The sequence below is a fragment of the Giraffa tippelskirchi genome, chromosome 5 (genome assembly GCF_054371585.1).
Source record: "Giraffa tippelskirchi isolate mGirTip1 chromosome 5, T2T-mGirTip1v1.2.pri, whole genome shotgun sequence".
Taxonomy (NCBI): domain Eukaryota; kingdom Metazoa; phylum Chordata; class Mammalia; order Artiodactyla; family Giraffidae; genus Giraffa; species Giraffa tippelskirchi.
In genome coordinates, this window is record NC_137279.1 from 193,953,152 (window position 1) to 193,980,888 (window position 27,737).

General features: G+C 60.4%; 1 protein-coding gene across 1 annotated transcript; it reads left to right on the forward strand.

The window, feature by feature from the left end:
• Positions 1-16,647: 16,647 nt before the first annotated feature.
• Positions 16,648-27,249, forward strand: GAL3ST2 (galactose-3-O-sulfotransferase 2). Its single transcript, XM_081487032.1, has 6 exons — positions 16,648-16,961; positions 17,655-17,903; positions 21,970-22,020; positions 22,407-22,493; positions 23,579-23,843; positions 24,476-27,249. Exons 1-6 carry the CDS (start codon positions 16,648-16,650, stop codon positions 25,292-25,294), a joined length of 1,785 nt encoding a protein of 594 aa, XP_081343158.1. The 3' UTR covers positions 25,295-27,249.
• Positions 27,250-27,737: the final 488 nt, after the last annotated feature.

Sequence of the window (27,737 nt, forward strand, 5' to 3'; positions counted from 1 at the left end):
CCTGCAGTTTGCCACTGGGGCTCATCCTGCAGTGTTGACCTGTGTACGCACACACAGAGCACACGGGCACACACGCGGCACATGTGCACACATGGTGGGCTGTGTCCCCAGGCCGCGCACGGAGCACTGTGTGCAGCTGGGGTCAGTCAGCAGCTGGTCTCTGGCCGTTTGCCTGTTGAGGAGGAGGCGAGTGTGGCCCTCGAGGCCCTCGGGGAGAGGAGGGGACAGAGGGCAGCTCACCACAGCTTCCGAGAAAGGATGCAGACGCTTGCATGCTGGTTCCAACAGAACCCTCCTGCGTGGAGACCGTGGTGGGGACTCACTTTGTGGAGGGTCTGGAGGTGGGGTCCGGTGGGGAGGAGACGTCATTGTCTATACTTTGGGAGGCTTTGCTTTTCTGCCAGGAGCAGGTGCATTCGTATCAAACCTGGACGTGCCAGGCACAGGCTGACTCAGGTCCCGCGGCTCCACTGGGTTGGATGGCTGAGACAGGCCTGGGCTGCAGCCCGCCCTCAGCCTGCTCCGAAGGGGCTACGAGCCCGGCCCCCAGTGCCACGGCTGGCTGGAGGCCTTCTGCTTGGCCAGGGCCCCCTAGCTGTGGAAGGGAAGCGCCCTGGGAGAGATGGGTCTTCTCCTTGGGGGAATCTTGGCTCAGCAGGATTTCAGGGCACAGGCCAGGGGCCCATGTCCAGCCCTCATGCTGAGCCAGGAGGGGGTGTCAGGTCATCTGTGAAAGCCTTCCTGGGCTGGGGGGCCCTCTAGTCTGTCCACGACTGGCCCCTCCTGCTGTCTGCCAGGGTTTAAAACAGTCCCTGCCCCACCGGTTGCTGACTGTTTCCCTACCTGGTCCTGGGGCCTGCCTGGACCGGGGGCTCTGGGCCTCCCTGGGGCTCCTGGGGGCCCTTCTGCCTCACTGGCCCCGGCGGTGGGCTCCTTCCCCTTCCCACCTTCCCGGGCTCGGCACGCGGCCCCGCAGGGCTGCCCGAGTGCCTTGTGGCTGGTCTCTGTCCTCGTCCTCCAAGGCCAGTGGGTGGCCCCTGAAGCCCAGCCTCCGACTCTGGAAGCCAGGCTGCAGGCTGGTGTTTCCCACCTGTTTCAGGGTTGGGGCGGGGGGGCCGGGCAGCTGACCCCCAGGGGAGGAGGTGGCAGAGGCTGCACCCTGGGAGGCAGCTCACATCAGGCATTTCCTGCTGGGACGACCCCGAGGGTGGGGGTGACCCCTAGGGTGGGGGGGCGACCCCGAGGGTGGGAGGGTGACCCCGAGGGTAAGGGGGTGACCCCGAGGGTGGGGGGATGACCCCAAGGGTGGGGGGAGTGACCCCGAGGGTGGGGTGCGACCCTGAGGGTGGGGGTTGACCTTGAGGGTGGGATGCGACCCTGAGGGTGGGGGGGTGACCCTGAGGGTGGAGGGGTGAACCCGAGGGTGTGGTGTGACCCTGAGGGTGGGGGGGTGACCCCGAGGGTAAGGGGGGAAACCCCGAGGGTGGGGGGTGACCTCGAGGGTGGGGTGCGACCCTGAGGGTGGAGGGGTGACCCAAAGGGTGGGGAGGTGACCTTGAGGTTGGGATGTGACCCCGAGGGTGGGGGGTGACCCCGAGGGTGGGAGGGTGATGAAGGTGGGGGTCTTGTTCTAGGACTCACAGCCACTGAGGTGGGGGCTGCCGTCCTTTCTGCCCCCCCGGCTGGTGACGGTTCACTTCTGCCTCTGAGCCCCCCGACTCCTCTCTGCTTTGGGGTGTCTCAGTGGACAGCGTCTTGGAGTTAGTGAAACAAGAGGGAGGGTGCCAGGCAAGCTGGACTGCGAGAGCCGCGCCTTCCAGACCTGATGAAGCCCTGTGTCTGGGGCCGGGCGCGGGAGAGACCCACACACACACCTGTGACTTCCCCGGGATAATCCCTGTAGGTGCCCGGGAGGGGCTGAGAGTGTGTTTGGATTAGAGAGTGCTGATTTTCACCTTAAAACCTCTAAGCTGCAACCTGAGAAGAGGTTATGTAAGAGGAGGGCCCGCTGGAGGGGCCCAGGATGGTGAGGAAGGGGCTGCAGGCGGCCCCCCAGGCGGGAGGAAGCCACAGCCAGCTGGAGAGCCTGGGGGTGCAAGGACTTCTCCCACGCCTCAGCCCCTGGGATGGGGCGTGCCTGGGCGAGAGGCACCCTGCCCAGGCCTGCAGGGGAGCAGAGTCCCCATCGTAAGCTGGACTTACGTTCCAGAGCCCAGAAGCTCGGGGGAGACTGGTGGGGGCCCTGCAGGTGGGCCACCTGAGCGTGTCCATCAGGACGCTGACCCCAGAAAGCCGCAGGTGGCCCTGGTCCCTGACCTCACTCACGCTGGATGCAGGCCCTGGCCTGCCCCCGTCTCTTCCCTGACCTCCACCAGGACCAGGGGTGGCGGCCCACCAGCTCCACTGCTGCCTGGCCCACAGCCTGCCGTCCTAGTCTCCTCCGGTTCACGGGCGGTGGGGACGTAGCCCCTTCTGGGACGGTCGCCCTGGTGAACGCACTCCGGACGGCCCTTGGTGACTCCTGTTGCCCCAGGGAGTGTCAGCCCTCCCCGCCGCCCTGCAGGGACCAGTCCGTCCTGGCAGGCTTCCAGAGCTGCTCCTGGTGCAGGGGTGTGTGAGAAAGCGGCTGCCGGGCATCCCTGGCGGGCCTGTCTCCCCAGGGGCCTCTACCCCTCTCCTCTCCCCTGAGGTGGTCAGACGACGCCCCTATGTTTCTGGGCAGAGTGAGAAGCAGCCGGCTCCTGGGCCGGGGTGTCAGGGCAGTGAGGGAGGGGGTGGCAGGTGGTCGGAGGGTGGCCGGCTGGCTCCGCGGCCCCTGGACTCAGAACCGGAGGGCGGGGCAGGGGTGGGGGGCTGCCCTGCGTGTGACCCGCTCCCGGGGTTCACCAGCCCGAGCCCCGAGGGGCCGCCGGCAGTCAGCTGCCCGGCCCTGGGCTGGCGAGCGGGGTACATCCGTGGTCTCTGTACGGCACACCCCCCTTCTGCCGGCACCTGCAGCCCCCCGCCCTCCCGCCCCTGTTCCGGGCGGAGCCCAGGAGTGGAGCCGCACTCCCAGGCCGCCCTCCCACCTGGGTCCTGCCAGGCGCCGCTCATCCCGCAGGACCCGTGCCCCAGCGAGAGTGTAGGCAGCCCTGGAGGGCCGAGTCCCGCAGGGTTAAACTGCCCCTCGCAGGAGGGGAGCGGACCCCAGGGCGGGGGCACGGCCTCATCCCCGCAGCCCAGAGGCGACCTTTAGCCCTTGGGTGCAGCTCTGCCAGCGGCGCCACTGCACCTGCTCCCCCGCTTTGCTGGAATCATCTTGGAGTCCCGGAGGACCCCAGGGGCCCTCCCGGGGTGTGTGTGTGTGTGTGTGTGTGTGAGCGAGAGCCCTCAGATCCTGGCCTCACGGGCTCCCGCTGTGACTCCCGAGCATGGGCAGCCCCTCCCTGTGTCCCCCCAGCCCAGATATGAGCTGGGGGCACAGCGATTGTCCCTGGGCCGCCCACCTTGACCTGCTCCTCCTGCTCGGATCTGGGTGCTGGGATGCCAGCTGGAGAGCAATGCAACCCCCATCCGTGGGTGCAGGGGCAGGAGAGGGGCTGGGTGGGGAGCGAGCATTCCCCTGAAAGGTGGGGCCGGCCTGAGCCTTCATGCGAGGAATGCAGAGGCCGCTGGGCATGTGAGTGGGAGATGCCCCCGCCAGCAGCACCATGGCCTCCGGATGAGGGAGGAGGTGAGCAGGACAGAGGGGGGGTCCAGCCTTCCCGGGCCGCTGGACACTCCGGGTGACGAGGGCTGTGGCCGCCGGGCCAAGGCCTCTGACGCTAGCGGGGCCAGGCTGTGGGGACCCAGGCCCATGCGCCCCCTGGGCCCCCCTGAGGTGGCCTGTGCCGGGCAGCACGGCTGTCCCCCATCCAGGCCCCGCAGAGTGGGTGCTGGGGCCTGGGCTGCAGCCTCAGGGTTCCGCCCGCAGGGTCGCCAGCACAGGGCAGAGGGCACGCGGAGATGCCCACCTCCGCGGGGGCCCCACAGCCCCCTAACCAGAGCTCCCAAGTCCTCGGGGTGGCCCAGGGCTGTGCTGCCCAGGGACCCTCGTCCTGTCCCTGAGGTCAGAGGAGGGCTGTCTCAGGAGACCGAGAGCCCCAGTCACGGGTGGGGGGTTCACAGGGCCCAAGATGGGCCCCTGATGATGGGAGGCCGGGAAGGGGGACAAGGGGCTCCTAGCCGTCCTCCAGGACCCCGACCCTGAGGGGCTGTGATGAGGGTGGGGCGCTCAGTGAAGGGACCTGGCGCGGAGTCTGCAGAAGCCGCGAGCGGCGAGGCCAGGGTGATGGAGGGTCTCTCTGGCGCAGACAAGCCACTCCCCACCCGTCTCTGTGGGGGCTGGGTTTGCTCTGGAGAAAGGAGGCCCAAGTCCCCACTGCCCTGCAAGGTCGGCACCCAGCCACCCAGACCCCAGTTCCCCAGCCCCCCAGGCCCCCAAGGCCAACACCCGGCCCCCAGGCTGGCACCTGGCCCCCCACCCCCCAGCCTCCAGCCCTCCCCCACAGCGGCCGGGTCGGCCTTGCGTGTGGCGGTGTCCACTCCCTACCCCGTCTGGCTCCCTGTCCAGGCTGCTTGCGGGCATCTCCCCTCCCAGAGGTTCCTCCCGCTCTGGCCCTGTGGCCGGTACTCTCCCTCCTCATGGCTCCTGATGGCTGACCCCTGAGACGCCCTGATGATGGCCGGGCCCGCTGTCCACTCCTCCTCTCTGCTTCTGGCCGTGCCATCAAGACCTGCTGGGGGGCTCCTGCCTTTGACAGCAGACGCTGACCGCTGTGGCTGTGGGCTCCAGCAGCCTCGCCCTGAACTGGGGGTGCAGCCGTTGACCCTGCCTGGCGTCTGGCCCCCCTCACCTGGAGCCAACACCCCAGGACCTGGCTGTGCCTACAGGGTGGTCTCTGTCCCCACAGATGGGGTCCCAGAGGACCCTCGGGGTCTCTGCTCAGTAGCCCATCCCCCCAGGTCCATCACCGAGCACCTGGGGTACGTTTGGAGGAGAGCAAACATTTGTAGCAACAACAAAGCCTGAGGCCCCGGTGGGTAGGAGAGTGAGCGGTCTGCTCCGAGACCTTCGAGACCTCCTCACGTGTGGCCCTTAGCATTCCCCGCCCCCGGCCAGAGGTGGGGCTCCTCACCCTGGGGGCGATCAGGGTGGATTCCCCTTCCCCTGGAGCCACGTGCCGCCTTGCTGCGGGAGGAATGGGCCTCCGAAGCTGGAGCTGGTGATGGCTGTTTACCTGCCCGGCCCCGACCCGGAGGAACCGGGCAGACAGCTGTCTCCTGACCTAGCGAGGGGCCCTGAGAAAGTCAAAGAGACCCTCAGGCCCGCACCATGGGGAGGACCAGCTGTCCCAGCAAACCAGGGCCTCCTGTGCCAGGAGGGCACTGCCCAGGGCTTCGGGGACAGAGGGCAGCTTCAGACAGACGGTGCCCTGCCTTCCAACCTTGAGCTGGGCTGTGTGGCTCCGCTGGCAGTGAGGTGTGCGGGGCAGCAGTCTGTCAGGTGAGGCGAGCCCACCCGTGACCCCGGGAGTCCTGGCAGCCAGGCCCTGGAGCCTCCAGGTGGTTGGTCTGGTGTCCGGTGCTGCAGGCGGGGCTTGCCGGTGAGGTTGGGGCCGGGAGCACAGCGCTTCCGTTCTGTCTTTATCTCTTTTCATCCCCCACTTCCCCGCAGAAACGAGGTACACGGTGCGCAGAAACGAGGTACACGGTGCGGGGCTTCAGCTCCCCCAAGGAAGGCCCTCCCGGAATCCCCACTGGGCAGGGAGGCAGGGCCCCAGCCTTCTCCCCACCCTTTCAGCTGAGTGTTTTTTTTTCGAGTGCTGGCCCCCTGAACTCCGCCCCTGCCCCCCAAGCTCTGCTGGGTCCGAGGCGCCATCGCAGAGAAAGTGAGTGTGCCCCCGAGGCCTCTCCACCAGCTCGCCAGAGAGGCCTGGGAGGGTTCTGAGGACACGTCTGCCCACCCTCCACGACCAGTCAGACCAGGCTGGGGAGGGGGCTGTGGACAGGCAGCCCCAAAGTGCCCAGCCACATAGCAGCCCCAGCACCCACGCAGCCAAAGACCCTGGGCTGGCTGGGGCTGGGGTGCTTCACAGTGCCATGGGGGATTTTGTCTTTCCTTATGGACCTAACGTTTGGTTAAAATGCTGCAAATATTTTCCTCAGTCTGTTGTCTTTCAATTGTATTTACTTCCAAAAAAAAGACGTGTACTTACATGGAGTAAAATCTACTAAATTTAAGATTTTGTACCGGAATGTCCTCTTTTGAAAGTTCTTTTCCAGTCCAAGATGTAAATAACAGTTGAGTTTTCTCCTGGGTTGAAGCTTTGAGAAGGAGAAAAAGGAGAAAAGCTGTTGACTTTGGCTCCTGCTTTCTTCCTTGTCTTCAGAGCCATCCACCAACCCTCACCAAGATCTGAGTCTTGCCCTGAGTTCTGGACCCAGAGGACTTGTCGCCACCCGCCGCTCCCTCCAGGCCCCCTGGGCTGACCTACCCTGCACGGGGGCAGGGTGCGCGGGCACAGCCTCGCGGGCGTGTGCTAGGCGCCGACCTCCTCCGGGAAGGCCCGGGCTCGGGTGCGGGTGCAGGGCGTGGCCTCACCCCAGGCTGGCAGGTGCGTGCCTCGAGTTCCCACCCTGCCCAGCGTCACACCCCGCCCGCTGCCTGTGCTCTGCGGCCGCCAGCCCAGGTGGGGCAAGGGGCCAGGCCGGATCACCAGCATGCTGTCGTCTCTAGGGGGCTTGCAGAGGTAAGCGGGGGCTGTGCCATCACGGAGCCAAATTCCTTCTTCAGTCCTGGGGCCTGAGCGCCTGATGAACCAAGTCCTCCTGGGGCATTGCCCTGGACTGGGCATTCGCCCTGAGCTCACCCTCGTGGGCTTCATTTCAGGCAGTGGGGAGCCCCCCCTCTCCTGCCAGGCGCGGCCTTGTCCTGGGCCTTGTCCTGGGCCTGGTAAGAGGGATGCGGGGCAGAGGAGACGGGGATCTGGTGTCTGGCCTGAAGGCCTGGGTGGGCGGCTGCTGGGGGTTGGGCTCTGCTGGCCTCAGTCCTGCGGTCACCTTCTGGGGGGCTGGCCATGTCCCCCGCCCAGCTCTGGCACTTCAGGGCCAATCACCCGCCTGTGCATTTTAGGGTGCTGGCCTGGCCCTGAGCCCTAGAGCCCGCCCGTGCTGTGGAGGTCAGTAAGGGAGGGGCCTGGCATCTGCAAGCGCCCTCTGTCCTCCCCTGGCCCGCGGGGGATGCTGTGCCTCCGGGGCCCCCCTCTCCTCAGCCCACCGCCACCACTTCCCGAGGGTGGGGGGACATGACCAGCCTCTTCCCAGGGCCTCCCCGGAGGGCCGGCTGGGGGGATGTCGCTCCGCTATGGTCCCGCAAGCTGTCTGGGTCCTGAGTGAAGGGTGGGTCCCTGAGCGGCCGCTGTGCATGTCCCAGGCTCGCAGGTGTAGTGCAGAGCCTCGGAGGGAAGGGCAGTGTGCAGGCTCACACTCTGCGGCCCTGAAGGCTTGGAACCTCAGGTAGGCTTTCCCTGACTTTTGGAAACGCCTGGGGCCCATCTTGCTTGGTCAGCGCCCTGGGCCTGTGGGCAGACAGGCCACCTGCCGCCCAGGACAGGATACTGGCAGGCTCGGCCTTGCTGCACGTCTGCACGCCACGGGGACCGAGGGGACGAGCCTGGGCTGGGGGAGCCTGGGGGTCCACGGGGATGGAGAGGGGACGGGCATGGGCCGGGGGAGCCCAGGGGTCCACGGGGAGGAGGGGACGAGCGTGCGCTGGGGGAGCCCAGGGGTCCACGGGGAGGAGGGGGTGATCGTGGGCCGGGGGAGCCCAGGGGTCCATGGGGACAGAGGAGGCGATCGTGGGCCGGGGGAGCCCAGGGGTCCACGGGGAGGAGGGGGTGATCGTGGGCCGGGGGAGCCCAGGGGTCCACGGGGAGGAGGGGACGAGCGTGCGCTGGGGGAGCCCAGGGGTCCACGGGGAGGAGGGGGCGATCGTGGGCCGGGGGAGCCCAGGGGTCCATGGGGACAGAGGGGGCGATCGTGGGCCGGGGGAGCCCAGGGGTCCACGGGGAGGAGGGGGCGATCGTGGGCCGGGGGAGCCCAGGGGTCCACGGGGAGGAGGGGACGAGCGTGGGCTGGGGGAGCCCAGTGGCCTGTTTGGCCAGACTAGCCGCCTGGAGCGGAGACGAGACCTCTTCCACTGGGCGGGGTGAGAGGTCTGGGTGAGGCTCCTGGCCTCAGATGCTGGGGCATCAATCTCCCTGACTGTATGGGAGCCGCTGGATGGTCCCCCAAGTCCATGCCTTGGCTTCAGGTCCTTGGAAAGTTGTGTTTCTGCTTGTTTGAGGTTAGCTTCTCAGGACAAAAATCTTCTGCGGTGATGGGACCAGAGAGTGGCTGTGGGGAGCCATGTGACCCCATGGGGGTCTGTGTGACCCTCTGAGGGGCTGTGTGACCCCGGGGGGACTGTGTGACCCTGTGGGGACTGTGTGGCCCCGTGGGGGCTGTGTGACTCCGTGGGGGCTGTGTGACCCCGTGGGGACTGTGTGACCCCGTGGGAGGCTATGTGACCCCGGGGGGGCTGTGTGACCCCGTGGGGTGTGTGTGACCCCAGGGGGGCCGTGTGATCCTCTGAGGGGCTGTGTGACCCCGGGGGGACTGTGTGACCCCGTGGGGACTGTGTGACCCTCTGAGGGGCTGTGTGACCCTCTGAGGGGCTGTGTGACCCCGTGGGGTGTGTGTGACCCCGTGGGGGCTGTGTGACCCCGTGGGGACTGTGTGGCCCCGTGGGGGCTGTGTGACCCCGTGGGGTGTGTGTGACCCCGTGGGGGCTGTGTGACCCCGTGGGGGCTGTGTGACCCCGTGGGGTGTGTGTGACCCCGTGGGGGCTGTGTGACCCCGTGGGGTGTGTGTGACCCCGTGGGGGCTGTGTGACCCCGTGGGGACTGTGTGACCCCGTGGGGGCTGTGTGACCCCGTGGGGTGTGTGTGACCCCGTGGGGGCTGTGTGACCCCGTGGGGACTGTGTGACCCCGTGGGGTGTGTGTGACCCCAGGGGGGCTGTGTGACCCCTTGGGGGCTATGTGACCTTGCGGGGACTGTGTGACCCTGTGGGAGGCTGTGTGACCCCGGGTGGACTATGTGACCCCGTGGGGGCTGTGTGACCCTCTGAGGGGCTGTGTGACCCCGTGGGGTGTGTGTGACCCCGGGGGGGCTGTGTGACCCCGTGGGGACTGTGTGGCCCCGTGGGGGCTGTGTGACCCTCTGAGGGTCTGCGTGACCCTCTGAGGGGCTGTGTGACCCCGTGGGGGCTGTGTGACCCTGTGGGAGGCTATGTGACCCCGGGGGGGCTGTGTGACCCCGTGGGGGCTGTGTGACCCTCTGAGGGGCTGTGTGACCCCGTGGGGTGTGTGTGACCCCGGGGGGGCTGTGTGACCCCGTGGGGACTGTGTGGCCCCGTGGGGGCTGCGTGACCCTCTGAGGGGCTGTGTGACCCCGTGGGGGCTGTGTGACCCTGTGGGAGGCTATGTGACCCCGGGGGGGCTGTGTGACCCCATGCAGCTGTGTGATTTGTGGGGGACTGTGTGGACCCTGTTGGGGGCTGTGTGCCCCATGGGGTGTTGTGTGACTCTCCTGGCCTCAGGCCAGCTCTTAGGGTGGGTAAACAGTACACGTAGGAGTGCAGGCAGGGAGGGGACAGGGCAGGGTGTCTGGCAACATTCTGTTGCTGCACAGCTGTGGTGGCCACGTGTGGGCTGGATGGGGGCCAGAAACAGTCCAGAGGGGGGCCGCTTTTCAGTGGACAAGGGGACGCTTTGGCCTGAGCATGAGATGACAGAGGCAGGATGGCAACTGAATGATGAGGAAGAGTGGACCTGTTTCCATGGTGACCAGGCAGAAGAGTAGACCTGTTTCCATGGTAACCCGGGGGAGTAAAGCACGCAACATCGCTGTCTGGGACACACTTGAATCTCCGTGTGCCGTGTCTGTCTGACACCCGTCTCCCCACAGCCATACTGCCTCCCACGCTCTCAAATACTGTCTAGTCTGCATTTTTCATTCTTTGCCAGTCTGTATTTGGGTCTTCTCAGGTGGCGCAGTGGTTAAAGAATCGCCTCCAATGCAGGAGGATCAAGAAACCCGGGTTTGATCCCTGGGTGAGGAAGATCCCCTGGAGAAGGGAATGGCAGCCCACTCCAGTGTTCTTGCCTGGGAATCCCATGGACAGAGGAGCCTGGTGGGCGACAGTCCATGGGGTTGCAAAGAGAGTCGGACACAACTTACCGACTAAACAGTCTGTTTATTGCCTCTGTATCTACTCTATTCTGTATCTACATCTATTCTATTCTACGTCTCTCCTTTTCTTTCTGTTCTGTTTGGTTCTATTTCACACTATTCTCTACGAGTGCTGGCTGCAACCTCCAGCCCTCATGGTGTGACCCACTGAACTGACTTCAAGGCAAATGTGGTGCCACTCGGAGGTGAGGAGACACCCCCAGGCTGTAGAGCCGGAAGCAGTCCCCTTTGGGGGAAGGACTCAGAGGGCCCTGTTGGCGGGTGGGAACATGGGCCACCCTGGGCTCTCCTCTTATCAGCAGCCTTGTAAGCAGCCACCAGAGACCCGGCTGTGCCAGGCAATGCTGACCTATCTCTCGGGCTGTGTCCCCCGTGGTGACGCCCCGCCCCACTAGGGGCTGTGCCCAGCTGGATGGCTGCGGGGCTGGAAGGCCCTGGCCACCTCTTGCTCCCGGGTCTCGGATGCGGCATCTCGGTTCCCCTCCTGGAAGGTGGCACAACAGCTTCCTGGGGGGTGCCGTCCCAGGACACTGTTGAAGGAATAGAAGCAGAAGTTGCAAGGTTCTTCCTGCCAGCCTCAGATTCCGGCCAAAGCAAGGTCCAGTCATACCCGATTCGCTGGGCGGTGACAGATGCGGACGGAGGACAGGTGACTTGGCCACGTTTCTTCTCTGTTGCACCCTGAAGGCAGCGGCATAGTGACTTTCCTTTCTGATTTAGCAGGATCCCCTGGGTGGAGGGTGCCCCTACTCTTTCCCTCTATTTGGGGGATGTTGAGTTTGGACATCTGGGCCCCTGTTCCTGTTTCTTTTTGGTTTGATCTTTGTACAGATGGCTGTGTGCCCTGGACTCACTGGACCACGGCCTCACCTATCCTGATCACAGGGTCCCCAGGTTCAAGGAGACCTTGGGCAGCCCTGTGCCAGGTCTCCTGCTGATGCATCTGGAGGTGGGGGGTGGGGACCGGGGGCCAGCACCTCCTTGTTCTTCTCAAACAGCTGAGCCGGGGCAGGGGGGCAGGGCCTAGTTTCCCGAGGATGCAGCCTTCCTGGCCAAGGGCTTATCTGTGAGGAAGGAGCCTTGAGTAACTGTTCAGCCTTATCCTTGGCCCCTGCTAATTAAATGCTGCCACTGCACCCACCCCCTTGGCTTGGCCCCACACCCAACAGGGCATTTGGGGCTCAACAAGGGCCAGGTGAAGGAATGATGGACGGACAGACCGGTGGGGACCACTGTGGGTGTTTATCTGGCCACTTTGGATCCTACACAGGAGCCCTGGATTGGGCCCTTGGGTCGGCCAAGGGAGATAAGTGCTTATCTTACAAAAGGTTTTCTGCTAGTCAAGAGGAGCTGAGGTCACCATGAAGGGATTTAGTGATTTCTCGAGATGAGGAGATGCAAGGCTTGGGCTCATAAAATCAGTTTCTGAAAATATCTATGTAAAGACCTGTTCCACCAGTTTTCCTGGAGCACAGAGTGCCTCATTTCAGGGAGTGTCCAAGGTCAACAGCTGCAGCCATACAGGATTCCATTCCTGAAGACAGATGGCAAATGCCCGGGACCCTGCCTCCCTGCTGGGCAGAATATCCCTCCTGTTACCAGCCCCGGAAGTGGCTCCCTGAGCACGGGTCCTGCTGGGCGGACCACACAGCCCATCCCACACCCACACCCTGCTGCCCCCACGGGTGATGGGAACAGAGGGTCTTCTGCAAAGGAAGAGCCTCTCCTTAGAAATGAGAGATTTCTCTGAAGACATTATTGTTCTTGGGCAACTATTGTTGCCACCAAAAATCTTGGATTCTCTGCCCACCGAAGCCAAATAAAAAAATATAGAGACAGGGTTTGGAGGAAATAGAAAGGTAGCTTTAATCCTCAACCAGCGAGGGGAGACAGAACAGAACAGGCTCGTGCCTCAAGGACTGTGCCCTCTTCCTTGAGGAGTCGAGGATCCCATAGATGAGGGCTCGCAGTTGGAGTGGTGATGAGGGACAAGGACGTCAGGATCTCGTATTCTTCCTCCTGCATTGTTTTGGAAGCAGTCATAGGCTGGTGTTGGGGAGTTGGGTCCATTGCCTTTTGTGTATTGTACTTCGGTCTTCTTTCTGAATGCAAAAAAACGAGGAAAACTACAAGGGGTGGTCTGCAGAGAGAGCGCGCGCAGTAAAGGTGAGCACCAGATACAGGATGTGTTACATAGAGTTAAAAGATAATAGGTGCAGAAATAGCTAGTACAGAGTCAGAGGGCGAAAAGCAAACTAAGTTACAGACTACGGATCGCTGCTGTTCAGTCGCTCAGTCGTGTCCGACTCTGTGACCCCATGGACTGCAGCACGCCAGGCCTCCCTGTCCATCACCAACTTCCGGAGTTTGCTCAAACTCATGTTCATAGAGTCAGTGATGACATCCAGCCATCTCATCCTCTGTCCTCCCCTTCTCCTCCTGCCTTCAATCTCTCCCAGCATCAGGGTCTTTTCCAATGAGTCAGCTCTTCAAATCAGGTGGCCAGAGTATTGGAGCTTCAGCTTCAGCATAAATCCTTCCAATGAATATTCAGGGTTGATTTTCTTTAGGATTGATTGGTTGGATCTCCTTGCAGTCCTAGGGGCTCTCAAGAGTCTTCTCCAACACCACTGTTCAAAAGCATCATTCTTCAGCTCTTAGCTTTCTTTATGGTCAAACTCTCACATCCACACATGACTACTGGAAAAACCATAGCTTTGACTGTGTGGACCTTTGTCAGCAAAGTAATGACTCTGTTTTTTAATATGCTGTCTAGGTTGGTCATAGCTTTCCTTCCAAGGAGCAAGCATCTTTTAATTTCATGGCTGCAATCACTATCCACAGTGATTTTGGAACCCCAAAAAATAAAGTCAGCCACTGTTTCCACTGTTTCCCCATCTATTTGCCATGAAGTGATGGGACCGGATGCCATGATCTTCATTTTTTGAATGTTGACTGCAGATTAGGAGCAGTTAACGTGAAAACTAGGAAAATAGTAAAATAGTAAAAACTGCTCACTATTCTCTGTATCTTTGTTCTCAGGGAAGGAAAGAAAAACTCCTTCCTCTTTTCTCCTTTTCAGTGCAATTCTGTGGAGAACTTGTTCTCCTAAGGCCAAAGGGGTTATTGTAAATGTGATAGCAGAAATTTCCAAGAGGTGATCAGTGCAGCTCCTCTGAAGGGGCCAGCAAACACCCAGTGTTTGCTGAAGGGAGTTTTATGTGTCAGAACAAAGTCAGGCCTGGGGCAGACTGAGGGGAAAAGCTAGGCCCGTTAACGTCCCAGGAGGGCCTCGTCCAGCTGGGGTTAAACTCTAACTATATGGGATGATAAAACCCTATGTAAAGTAGATAGCCAGTGGGAACTTGCCGTAGGATACAGGGAACATAAAGCCAGTGCTCCGTGACAACCTAGAGGGGTGGGATGAGGGAGGAGGTGGGAGGGAGGTTCACAAGAGGGGGGACGTGTATCCCTGTGGCTGATTCATGTTGATGTACCGCAGAAACCAATATTGTAAAGCAATTATCCTCCAATTAAAAAAAACGAAACCAAACCAGTCAGGCTCCAGTGACAAGCTGCCCTCCCCGGAGGGTCTCGTGAGCTTGGCAGACGTGACTCCACTGCGGTGCGGGAACCCCGTGACCACAGCGTGGCCTTCCAGAAGTGCACCCCTTTGGGTTTGGGGGAAGGTGTGCAGCGAGCAGACCCTGGGGCCCGGCTCCTGGGCTGCCGCACCGTCTCTCACTGCCTCTGCGGCCGCCCTCTTGGGGCCTGTGGGCTGGGCCGTGACTGCGGGCTATCGTGGGCATCTTTCCCCGGCAGCCGCGCCCTGCGTGTGAGCACACTGCACCTGGTCCGCCGTAGTCCTGAGCTGACGGAGGCTCAGCCCATCCACCTCCTGGCTCCTGGGAGTCTCTCTCAGCTGGATCTCAAGCCCTTTGTCACCAGGGCTTGAGGGAGCGTTAGGCGGCTAGGGGTTGGAGAAGCTCACATCATGTCTGGAAACCCAAGTATGGTAGGAGATACAAGCGGTGCAGCAAGGGACTTCCCTGATGGTCCAGTGGTAAACAATCCACCTCCCAAAGCAGGGGACTCAGGTTGGATCCCTGGTTGGGGAACTGAGATCCCATATACCGCACCTACAGATCTCGTGGGACACAGCTGCTGAGCCTGGGCTCTGGAGCCCATGCTCTGCAACGTAAGATCCCATGTCCGCAACAAAGACCTGATAGGCCAAATAAGTAAATATAAAAAAGGGGTGGAGGGAGGGCGAAGCATGTGCCACAATGGCTTGACCTTAAGGAGGTGGAGAGCAGAAAGTGATGGCAGGGGCTCAAATTCTCCCAGCTTGTGTCTGAGACTAGGCTCCGGTGGAAGAGAGGAGATAGTAAGCAGTAGGAAGAGGGTCATTGAGAAGCTGTGATCACTCACCTAGAGCCAGACATCCTGGAATGCAAAGTCAAGTGGGCCTTAGGAAGCATCACTATGAACAAAGCTAGTGGAGGTGATGGAATTCCAGCTGAACTATTTCAAATCCTAAATGGTGATGCCATTAAACTGCTGCACTCAATATGCCAGCAAATTTGGAAAACTCAGCAGTGGCCACAGGACTGGAAAGGGTCAGTTTTCATTCCAATCCCAAAGAAAGGCAATGTCAAAGAATGCTCAAACTACCACACAATTGCACTCATCTCACACGCTAGTAAAGTAATGCTCAAAATTCTCCAAGCCAGGCTTCAATAGTATGTGAACCGTGAACTTCCAGAAAAGGCAGAGGAACCAGAGATCAAATTGCCAACATCTGTTGGATCATCAAAAAAGTGAGACAGTTCCAGAAAAACATCGACTTCTGCTTTATTGACTACTAAAACCTTTGACTGTGTGGATCGCAACAAACTGTGGAAAATCCTTAAAGAGATGAGAATACCAGACCACCTTACCTGCCTCCTGAGAAACCTGTTCAAAATAGGGAAAGGAGTACATCAAGGCTGTATATTATCACCATGTTTATTTAACATATGCAGGGTACATCATGCAAAATGCTGGACTGGGTGAAACAGAAACTGGATTCAAGATTGCCGGGAGAAATATCAATAACCTTAGATACGCAGATGATACCATCCTAATGGCAGCAAGTGAAGAGGAACTAAAGAGCCTCTTGATGAAGGTGAAAGAGGAGAGTGAAAAAGTTGGCTTAAATCTCAACATTCAGAAAATTAAGATCATGGCATCTGGTCCCATCACTTCATGGTAAATAGATGGGAATACAATGGAAACAGTGACAGACTTTATTTTCTTGGGATCCAAAATCTTGTGGAGAGTGGCAGCAGCCATAAAATCAAAAGATGCCTGCTCCTTGGAAGAAAATCTATGACAAACCTAGACAGTATATTAAAAAGCAGAGACATCACTTTGCCAACAAAAGTCTGTATAGTCAAAGCTATGGTTTTTCCAGTGGTCATGTATGGATGTGAGAGTTGGACCATAAAGGACGCTGAGCACAGAAGAACTCATACTTTCAAATTGTGGTGCTGGAGAGCCCCTTGGCCTGCAAGGAGATGAAACCAGTCTACCCTGAGGGAAATCAGTCCCGAACATCCATTGCAAGAACTGATGCTGAAGCTAAAGCTCTAATACTTTGGTCACCTGATGAGAAGAGTCTACTGATTGGAAAAGGCCCTGATGCTGGGAAGGACTGAAGGCAGGAGAAGAAGGGGATGACAGAGGATGAGATGGCTGGATGGCATCACTGACTCAATGGACACGACTTTCAGCAAAGTCCAGGAGGCAGTGAAGGACAGGGAAGCCTGGTGTGCTGCAGTCCATTGGGTCGCAGAGCTGGACGTGACTGAGCGATTGAGCACCACCAAAGTGTGGCGTGAGAGCTGGCCGTGTGGGTGTGAACTCGGGGAGTTCCCAGCTGTGTCCGCTGAGAGGACCCAGCGACTGACAACTTCCCAGAGCAGCGAGCACCCCCAGCCCCCAGGCTGCCGTCCCTAAAGACCATTTCTTTTCTTTCTTTTAAGCCCATTTCTTTCCAACGAGACCTGAGGCCTCTTGGCAATGTGGCTGGTCACAGGCCAGCGGGCAAGTGTACAGGGCGAGCCGGGCAGTGCCCCGTCACACCAGACAGCAGAACGCTAGCGTTCGGCTACAAAAGGCATGTAAAGTGGCTGGAACTGACTGGATACAAGGCACATTTTTTTTTTTTTTTTAACAAAGCTTTTTCTACTCTGGTGATAAGGACCAAGAAATGGAATGTGAACAAACATCCGTTTACAACGGCAATAAAAACCAGAGACTGAAAGAAACACAAGGGCCCAGGGTCGAGGTAATGACAGGACAGAGCGCTGTTGAGAGCCTGCAGAGGAAACAGCCCCGCGCACACCGACTGGCACTTCCCGGGGAGGCGACGCTGGGCCCAGACCCACCCGGCGCCCCCTCCCCTCCCTGCCACGGGGCTGCCGCTCCTGCCTGGTTCTCCCTGGACCTGTCCCGCCTTCGCCCCGGATCCCGTGCCCCGGCTGGTTTCCCTGCCCTGGCTCATGGGGAGGCCGCCAGCCCACGGCTGCTTCTGTTTACTCCCCGGCTGGACCGGCCGCGGGGAGCACTGCGTGAACCCCGGGCTTCCTCACTGTGTCCTAGCACGTGGGGACTCCCTGCCATGTGTGTGTCCAGATCAAGGAACCTGGGGTGGCAGCGGGGTGAGTCCCTGGACACATCCATGCTGGGCAGGGGCTCTGAGGACCGCCCGGCCGTGCCCGGCCTGCTGCGATCACGGCTCTGAGCAGTTTCCTCCGATGGACGGAGCCAGCTGGGAATCCCGCGGCGGCCTGTCCGTGGTTGGCTGGCCGCTCGCTGCCCCAGACGGCATCAGACGCCCTCCCTGCCCTCAAGTCCCCTCCCTTCCTAGCACCCGGCAGGCCCCTGCTCCCTGACAGCATTGAGAATTGTCTTGCTATTACTGTACGATGTGCTTCCATGGGAAGTTGAGAATTGACTTCTGAGTTAAAAACTCTCTTTGGGGGATGACGTGAAGCTTCGAGACTGTTTGCTGCGGGGTTCGGCTGCCTCCTTGCCCCAGAGCAGAGTGAGGGGTGGGGACCTGCCCCCCGCTTGGGGCCAGGGGGCCAGAGGGGTCTCATGGGGCGGCCCTGCAGCCAGTGTGAGTCCACTTCTGAGTTTCCGTCTGGGGGGGCGTCAAGAGGTTCCTGTGAGGCCAAGGTCTGGCTTCCCCGCTGTCCGGCATCACCCGCCCCGATGGAGCAGCCGTGCTCTGCCCTTTCCTCCCGGGCTCCTCCCCCGCGTGCCCCCTGCTCCTCACACGCCCCGTCCCCGCAGAGCCCCGTGGAGAGGTCCCCGGGGCAGTCGGGAAGCTCCGACCCGGCTCCGCTCCCTGTGCTGGGCCCCGAGTGCAGGCACGTCACCCGGCCCCCTCATCTGTGATCTCATCGCCTGCACTGAGCGGCCCCTTGGCCCCTCCAGCCCCGCCGGGCCCTCCACTCCCCCCGGGGGCCTTCCTGGTCCCAGCCGCTGCCGCTCCACGTCACTGGAGCCCAAAGAACTGGTTGCCCTGGGGGCACAGGCCGTGTGGAGACGCGGGCCCAGAGGTTCCAGGAGGGACCTTCTCCTCCCGACGTGGGGACACCTGGAACTCACCCTCTGACCTCGGATCTGCCCGAGGGGAGGCCTCGGAGCCGGCCCTGACACCAGCAGGGGGCGGGTGGTGAGGAGGGTGCTCAGGGGAAGGGCCGTGAGCCTCAGAACCAACCTGGGAAGGGCAGTCGTGAAGCCTCCCGGCGCCTGGGGGCAGGTGGTTGGCGCTGATCCGTCCTGGGGGCAGGGGTCTCAGCAGAGGCCACAGAGCCCCGCCTCCCCAGCTAGCTCCTGTCTGCAAGAAGGAAAGGAGTGGGTGACATGTAGGGGGTGGTGTGCTGGCCAAGTGAGGGGTCCCGGTGGGCCCCTGCCTGGCAGCATACAGCAGCCAGGAAAATCAGGGCCAAAGCACCTGGATGCAAGTGGATGCCTGCACTGTACACAGGCTGCGGTGAACACCCGGAAACAACCCAGGCCCTGGAGACGGTGGCTTTGCCAACACCCTGCTGAGGCCACAGGAGGCAGGCAGGGCCAGGGCCACTGGCTGTGAATTCTGTATCAGATGTCCAGGAAGAGCCTGCAGCCCAAGCATCAGGACTAAACAGGGGCCTGACTGGGGGGCTGTTCTTGCTGCAGACTGGGCCACCTGGATCCAGGACCACGGCCGGGCTGTAGGCTAGAAGCTCACTTGTATTTCAGAGATGTGCCTGCCTCCATGGGCAAACCTAGCTAGGCCCAGGTTGCAGCCCACCGTTTCCATGGATTTATACAAACACAGTTGAGGCTAGCAGCCACCACCTTCTCCTTGTGCCCGCCAGGACAGAGGCTGTGAACACTAAAGGAAGCTTCCTCAGCACTCCCTTGCAGTTGGGGGCGGGCGGTGACCATGTGACTGCATTTTGGCCAAGAAGATGGAGGAGGAGGTTTGTTAGAGGCTTCTAAAAGGCTTTTGGGTCCTTATTATGGCTGGTCCTGTCCCTTCTGCTTTCTTGCTGATGCAAATGTTTATGTGATGTCTGGAGCTTGGCAGCCATATTGTGACTATCAGGTCATGAGCATGGGGAGAGAGACGTCAGTTTTCTCAGTGTGATGGGCTGAGTCTGCCAGAGCCAGCAGTTTCCCTCCCAAGCTTCTAGATTGGTGAGGGGAGTCTGCCGTTGTTTTCTGATTCCTGCTGCTGAGGTTCCAAGTCACATGGGTTTTTACTGTTGCTGTTGTTCAGTTACCCAGTTGTGTCTGACTCCTCGTGACCTCGTGGACCGCAGCACGCCAGGCCTTTTTATGCTGATGTGCAGATGTGTGTCCTGGCTCTAGCAAGTCCTTAAGCTCCAGACTCCTTTTTCAGCCACTGCCGGGCACCTCCTCTTGGTGTCTCAGGACATTTCACACTCAACAGATTTGCTTCAGATCTTGTTCCCACCCCGTGGTTTCCCCTCCCTCGGCACCCCATGCCAACTCAAACCAGGAGGTCTGTGGTGGGGAGTGGGACGTGTGCTTGGCTTCACTCACTCACTCAGCACACAGGAGCCGAGCACTATGCACGTGCCAGCTGCCCTTCCAGAAACCGAGGAGCTTACCCCATAGTGGGCAGAGCTGCGCTGTGTGCTCAGTCGCTCAGTCCTGCCCAACTCTTCGAGACCCCATGGACTGTAGCCTGCCAGGCGCCTCTGTCCATGGGTATCCTCCAGGCAAGAATACTGGAGTGGGTTGAGGAAATGGCAACCCACTCCAGTATTCTTGCCTGGAGAATTCCATGGACAAAGGAGCGACTATCACCTCCAGGGGATCTTCCCAACCCAGGGATCAAACCCAGGTCTCCGCAGTGTAGGAGGATTCTTGACCCTCAGCCACCAGGGAATCCCAGGGGGCAGTACAGACTACAAAGGGGCCAATGCAAGTGCGACACCCTCAGGTGGCAGTGAGATATGAGGGGCGGGGTGAGCTGCAGGAGGTTGGGAGACCCCCTGCCCACAGCCCAGAGAAGTGGAGGTGGGGGAGCGGCTCATGCAGAAACTGGGTAGACAGCCTGCTGCTGAAGCCTCGTGAGCGCAGAGGTCCTGAGGCTGGGTGTTTGAGGAACACAAGGAAGCAGAATGGCTGGAGCGTAGGGGTGGAGTGGGGGGCTGGGGACCGGCTGGGAAGACTTGCACTTTTCTGAAAGGTTTAGCAAAGGAGGCTCTTCAATACATCATGAGAAACACTGGGCTGGAGGAAGCACAAGCTAGAATCAAGATTGCCGGGAGAAATATCAATAACCTCAGATATGCAGATGACACCACCCTTATGGCAGAGAGTGAAGAAGAACTAAAGAGCCTCTTGATGAAAGTGAAAGAGGAGAGTGAAAAAGTTGGCTTAAAGCTCAACATTCAGAAAACTAAGATCATGGCATCTGGTCCCATCACTTCATGGCAAATAGATGGGGAAACAGTGGAAACAGTGGCTGACTTTATTTTTCTGGGCTCCAAAATCACTGCAGATGGTGACTGCAGCCATGAAATTAGAAGACAGTTACTCCTTGACAGGAAAGTTATGACCAAACTAGATAGCATATTGAAAAGCAGAGACATTACTTTGTCAACAAAGGTCCGTCTAGTCAAGGCTACGGGAGAAGGCAATGGCAACCCACTCTGGTACTCTTGCCTGGGAAATCCCATAGACGGAGGAGCCTGGTGGGTTACAGTCCGTGGGGTCACGAAGAGTCGGACACGACTGAGCAACTTCACTTTCACTTTTCACTTTCATGCACTGGAGAAGGAAGTGGCAACCCACTCCAGTATTCTTGCCTGGAGAATCCCAGGGACAGGAGCCTGGTGGGCTGCCATCTATGGGGTCACACAGAGTCGGACACGACTGACGTGACTTAGCAGCAGCAGCAGCAGTCAAGGCTGTGGTTTTTCCAGTAGTCATGTATGGATGTTGAGAGTTGAACTATAAAGAAAACTGAGCGCCGAAGAATTGATGCTTTTGAACTGTGGTGTTGACTCTTCAGAGTCCCTTGCACTGCAAGGAGATCCAACCAGTCCATCCTAAAGGAGATCAGTCCTGGGTGTTCATTGGTGGGACTGATGTTGAAGCTGAAACTCCAATACTTTGGCCACCTGATGCGAAGAGCTGACTCATTTGAGAAGACCCTGATACTGGGAAAGATTGAGGGCGGGAGGAGAAGGGGATGACAGAGGATGAGATGGCTGGAAGGCATCATCGACTCAATGGACATGAGTTTGGGTGAACTCCGGGAGGTGGTGATGGACAGGGAGGCCTGGCGTGCTGTGGTTCATGGGATCGCAAAGAGTCGGACACGACTGAACGGCTGAACTGAACTGAACTGAATCAAGGGTTTGAGCCTGTTGAAAGAAAATGAAAGTGTTAGTCACCCAGTTGTGTCCAACTCTTTGAGACTCCATGGACTGTAACCTGCCAGGCTCCTCTGTCCATGGGATTCTCCAGGGAAGAACACTGGAGTGGGTTGCCATGCCCTCCTCCAGGGGATCTTCCTGACCCAGGGATCGAACCTGCATTGCAGGCCGATTCTTTACCATCTGAACCACCAGAGAAGACTTTGAGCAGTTCAGATTTTTTAATAAAAGGGTCTTTTGGGCTGCTGAGGGGGAATGAACCACGGGGCAGGGACACAGAAGGGGGTAACCAGGCCACCAGGGTTTGGGAGAAGTGTGGACCAGGACAGAAGGTGGGGGGAGGGAAACAGGACCAGAGCAGGGGAAGGAGCTGCTGTCCCTGGGGGTGGGCTGGGTTTGGAGGGCAGAGTTGGAGCCAGTCCAGACCTTGGAGGCTGTGATGCCTCTGCACACCCCAGTGGGGGTTTGGGGCGAGCCCAGGCTGGGGTGTAAGTGTGGGGCAGCCTGCAGATGGTGACCAGAGCTGAGATTGGCTGGGCCTCCTCCCCCTTCTCAGTACAAAGTGGCCCTCCGGGTGGTGCGGCGCAGGGAGCCCCTCATGGCCGAGCCACTGCAGCTTCTTTGTCCGGGGGTGGCGGGACAGGAAATCCCTGCCTGTCTCTCCTGATCTGCTCACAGCCTCTCCCTCGTGTGTTCTGGCCCAGGACCCCTGCTGGCACAACCTTCAGCTCCTGCACCCGGGTGGGCCCCCCCGGGTGGGCACCCCGCCCTCACGGGCCCTGGGCTGGAACTCAGGGATCTCAGTCAGGCCCATCTCTCAGGGGGCCCTGCTCAGGGTTGAGGGTCGCCAGGCCTGTTTGCACCTCTGACTGCCTCGGGAGTGGGCCCCCCTCTTGGCTTCTCCCAGCTTCTGAGCAGTGGACGGTGCAGGGGAGCCAAGTGTGGGTGGTGTCTGATGACTCAGGCCCATCCTGGGCTTCGTCCCCCCCACCCCAGGGCCCCCATGGGCCAGCACACAGTAGGTGCTGGACACAAGCTGTTACACGGATGCCAGGGAGATGGAGGGGGTAGGGAAGGGGGTGGGCAGCAGAGGCTCCTCCCGGGCGCCTGACTCAGTGCTGAAGGGGTCCTCTGTCCACAGGTGCTTCTGGGCCGTGCTCCTCCTCCTGGCCCTGGCTGTGCTCCTGCTGGCCTGCGTCATGCACGTGGACGTTGGGCTGCTCATGCCGTGAGTCCTCCCCTGGGTGGCCTGAGGTCTGGGCACTGCCCCCTCCCCAAGTAGTACTGGGACCCCAGCGTGCCCAACTCCAGGTGGCACCCAGCGCTGGCTGTGACTGTGGCGGGCCACACCTCCCTTCCAGGCCTCCCCTCTGCACTGGAGGACGGGCTCTTCCTGTGGTCACCCAGCTGGGGGGCCTCCCAGTGTCTCCCATGGGCAGTAAGCTGCCCAGCACTTCAGGCAGGGATACGGGAGGGTTGAATCTGGGCCAGGTTGGCGGTGACCTGGGCAGAGTTGCTGTGTGCAGAGGGTGACCGGGAGGCAGGGCTGGAGTGGTTAGAACCATCTAGTGGTCTGGGGGTCAGGACCCCTGCTCCCCTGCTGGTTGGTGCTGTGGCCTCTGTGAAGTCCAGGGTCCTCCCGATGGCTACCCCGTCCCAGTGGTTTAGCCTGGCTGCTGGGAGGGCCCTCCAGCCCCGGGCCTAGCTGATCTCCACAAGAGAGGGGCAGTGCTAAAGCTCCTGGGTATCCTTGCTTACCCCCCAGGCCTGGCACTAGCCTCTGGATCCTGTCCCCACCATCCTGGGTCACTCTCACCAGCCCTGTTGGGGCAGGGTGGGCACCTGTAGCTCCAGGCTGGCGTCCACAACTGGGTGGGTGCCACCCTGAGATCACAGGAGTGGGCACCAGCGTCCAGTCTTGCTTGGCAGTGAGTCAGCCCGTCTCAGAATGAGGGGCCAGCCAAGCACCGCTGGCCATATGGCCTGGGTCACAGGGCAGAGCATGCTGGGCACCCTCAGAGCCAGGCAGGAGGTTGGAAAGCAGAGGGGTGCAGGGTCTGGGAAGGCAGCCTGCAGTATGTGGGGGCAGGCGGTGCAACCACTGGAAGGGCACAGCCAGGGCGGGGTCTCAGGTAAGGGGGCACAGTGGCGGGGCTGGGCTGAGGTGTTGCCAGCTCAGGGAGTGTGGGTCAGGGAAGCGTGCAAGGGGAGGCGGCTTTGCGGGCCTCCAGGTTCAGGGGTCGCGGGGCTGGGATCTCTCCGGCTGGGCAAGCGCGAGGATCCCCGGCCCACGGCGCTGCACTCTTCCCCCAGCCAACTCGGGGACCAGGCTGACGGGCCTCCCGTCACCAACGTCATGTTTCTTAAGACGCACAAGACGGCCAGCAGCACGGTGCTCAACATCCTCTTCCGCTTCGCCGAGACGCACAACCTGTCTGCGGCGCTGCCCGCCGGCGGCCGCTTCCACCTCGGCTACCCTTGGCTCTTCCTGGCGCGCTACGTGGAGGGCGTGGAGCACGGGGGCCCCGGGCGGCGCTTCAACATCATGTGCAACCACTTGAGGTTCAACCCGCCAGAGGTGCGCGGGGCGGGGCCTCCGGGGCGGGGCTCCTGGGGGCGAGGCTCCGGGAGGGGCTTCAACATCTCGAGCAACCACCTGAGGTTCAACCCGCCAGAGGTGCTCTGGGGCGGGGCTCCGGGGGCGGGGCTCCCGGCGGGGTCCCGGAGCTCCCGCGGACGATGCTCTCCGAGTCAGCGGCGGGCACCCGGCGTCTGCTGCCCTCTCCCTCTTCTCCGCCTCCTCCTGGTTCCCAGACCCACCAGCTCGTCCCTCCGCAGGCCCTTTTCACGTGTTCACAGCTCCTTCTCTGGGTCATTCGGATCTTAGCTTAGAGGGTATCTCCTCCCGAGGGCTTCACTGACCTCCTCCCTAAAGGCTTAGTGAGGGTGACGGGGAAGGGTAATGGGGGCTGGGGCGTGGCCAGGCTCAGGGGCTTTCGGGTCGTTCTGGATGCTGGTGGAGCCTGGCAGGCAGAGGAGCCAGGTGGCCTGGACTGAATGCAGGGGACTGGGTGCGGGGGGCGGGGGCCCAGGGGCCGGGGGCAGGTGTGCTGCGGGGTGGGGGCAAGGGAGGAGGCATCACTTGCCCCCGGGACCACGCCCGAAGGAGCCCAGAGGGTCACCAGCCCTTCCCGTTCTGTCTCCCAACAGGTGCAGAAAGTCATGCCCAACGACACCTTCTACTTTTCCATCCTCAGAAACCCTGTCTTCCAGCTGGAGTCCTCCTTCATCTACTACAAGAGCCACGTCCCCGCCTTCAGGAACGTCGCCAGCCTGGACGCCTTCTTGGCCTCGCCATGGACCTACTACAACCAGAGCCTGGGCCTGAGCAACGTCTACGCCCGGAATAGCATGTGGTTCGACCTGGGTTTCGACAACGACGCGCCGCCCGAGGAGGGCTACGTGCGCGCGCGTCTGCTCGACGTGGAGCGGCGCTTCCAGCTGCTGCTCATCGCTGAGCACTTCGACGAGTCCATGGTGCTCCTCCGGCGCCTGCTGCGCTGGCGGCTGGACGATGTGGTGGCCTTCAGGCTCAACTCTCGCAGTCGGCACAGCGTCACCAGCTTGTCGCCCGCAGGCCAGGAGCGCGCCAAGCACTGGTGCGCCCTGGACTGGCGCCTCTACCAGCACTTCAACCGCACCTTCTGGGCCCGGCTGCGCGCAGAGCTGAGCCCGCGGCGTCTGCGCTCCGAGGTGGCGCGGCTGCGCGAGCGGCGGCGCGAGCTGGCCACCCTGTGTCTGCAGGATGGCGCGCCCAAGAACCAGTCGCAGATCACCGATCTCCGACTGCGCCCCTACCAGTCGGGCAGGGCCGACATCCTGGGCTACAACCTCAGGCCGAGCCTGGACAACCAGACGCTGCAGACGTGTCAGCGGATGGTCATGCCCGAGCTCCAGTACATGGCCCACCTGTACACCCTGCAGTTCCCCGACAAAGCCCCCAAGAACATTGCCTTCCTGGAGGCCTAGAGAGATGGCACCTGGGACTCTGGCTGGGCCCTCTCCTGTTGTCCCTGGAAGGCTTTGGGCGCCGCCTCAGGCTCCGAGAGGTCTCCTGGGGGCACCTGGGGGACCCAGGCCCTGCCAGACCACCAGTCCTCAGGGCGAACACGCCAGTGAAGAGACACCCATGATCCATCCTCTCGGAGGTGACCACTCCACTGAGGACCCGAAATATAGGACACCAGCGCACCTGGACTGAGGATGTGAGCCTGCTTATCAGATAGAAACGTCTTACCAGGTTGGGAAGTGAGGGATCTTCCATCAGATGAAAGGAATCTGGAGCTCAGAGCGGCTTGCCCTACTTTGCCAGCCATGGGGACATGACCCTGGTCACCGAGACACTGTCAGCACCCCACACTCTGGAGGTGGGCCTGGGGACCTGGGTCTGGAAGGGTCTGGAATGCTCACTTTCCCATCTTGGGCTGTATGAGGCTTATTTCCAACTGAAGAACGGTTTTGGATTGAGAAATGTTAGAACTGCTTACAAGGTAAATGGTTTAGCTGGAGCACAGGTTGAAGGCCAATGCGACATCTCTGAGCTGCGACAACCCCCCTCCCCCCAAAAGATGAGTGGAGGAGGAGACCTGCTGGAGAGCCGGGAGGGGACCGCTGTACCCTTGGTTGCCGTGGAGACAGCACTGGATGAAACCCCAGAGGAAGGTGGCTTCCAGGCCCCCCTTCTTGTGGTTTGTGCGGAGGGAGTGAGGATGCCTGCCTGGCAGAACGTGATCCCTGGCTGCTTGGGGGCCCAGTAGTTAGTGGGGTGCACACACCCAGAACCACGTGCCCTATGCCTGAGAAAAGTGGGCTACCTGGAGCACACAAGAAACAGAGCTGCTCTTTCACACTCAGCTGAGAGGCTCAGCCCGGCCTGTCCGTCTGGCTCTGGGGTCCCCTTCCTTCCATGTGAGGCCCTCAGCCCTGAGGACCCCGGCACCTGCTCAGGTGCCCCTGGGTCCAGACATGTCCACACTTTTCAGGGAAATCAGCACTTCAAAGAAAAGAGGAACTCTCACCCACAGAACAGGCAGCAGCTCACTTGGACACAATGTAATGGAGGGACTTTATGAAGAATGAATTTTCAGTAGGAATATGGGATATACTGCAGCAAATTTGAGCATAAATGACAATATTTAGAAACAGAAAAAAATGAACAGAGTCCCTGCAGGATGGACCAGAGATCCAGGTCGGCAGGAAATGCCCCTCCCCCCCCCCACCCGCTGGGAGGTTCCTCCATCCTGCACCCAGAGGAAAATGCATAGAAGGAAATTGCAAGGGAGAGAGGAGACAGGGAATCAGATCCTGGACGAGCCAACCCGACAGGAGTCCGGGAAGGGGTGTACGGGCCATGGATGAGAGCCGATTGCCAAACAAAGAATGGGAAAAATGACCCTGATTTAAAGAAAGCCTCGAGCTTCCCTGGTGGTCCAGTGGTAAAACCTGCCAATTCAGGAGACGAGGGTTTGATCCTGACCCAGGAGGATCCTGTATGCCACAGGACAACAAAACCCAGGCACTACAACTACTGAGCCTGTGCTCTAGAGCCTGGGGGCTGCAACTACCGAGCTCACGAGCTGCAGCTACTGAAGCCTGCGGGTCCCTGCACCTGTGCTCTGCAACAAGCAGAGCCACTGCGATGGGAAACTTGTGTACTGCAATTAGAGTAGCTTGTGCAGCAGTGAAGACCCAGCACAGTTCAGCTCAGTTCAGTTCAGTTGCTCAGTCATGTCCGACTCTTTGCGACCCCATGAATTGCAGCATGCCAGGCCTCTCTGTCCATCACCAACTCCCAGAGTCTATCCAAACCCATGTCCATTGAGTCAGTGATGCCATCCAACCATCTCATCCTCTGTCTTCCCCTTCTCCTCTTGCCCCCAATCCTACCCGGCAACAGACAAACATAAATAAATAATAAATAAAAATAGACATTAAAAAAGGCCCAGTGCAGCCAAAAATAGATAAACTAAAATAAAAATAAAGACTCAAATCCCATCACTGCCCTGAGCCTCAGGCAAATCTGCCAACTGCCAGAGAAAACACGATCCCTGCTCAGCTGATGTGAGCAAGCGAGTGAATCTAGGATAAGCAGCAAGTGTGGAGGCCTCTTAATACAGAGTGAACGGGTATTTATCACAACGTAAAGTGTACGTGGTTTGTAACAGACAACTTTGGAAACAGTTTGTCTGCTTGTCTGTCCAGAAGAGTGTTTAACGTGCAGAGTCCGCCGCCACCAATAAAGCTGGCGCCACGGACGCTGTGGGTCTCCTTTCCGGAGGGGCTCTGGCCCTGTGTTGTTGGAGGCGGGGCTGGTGGGCGGGGCTGCGGCTGACTTGAGCGAGTGTGCACGGGAAGCTGGGGAGACAGGCTGGTTTTTCAAGGGAAGCAGGTTCTTATGTGAGATCTCCATGTT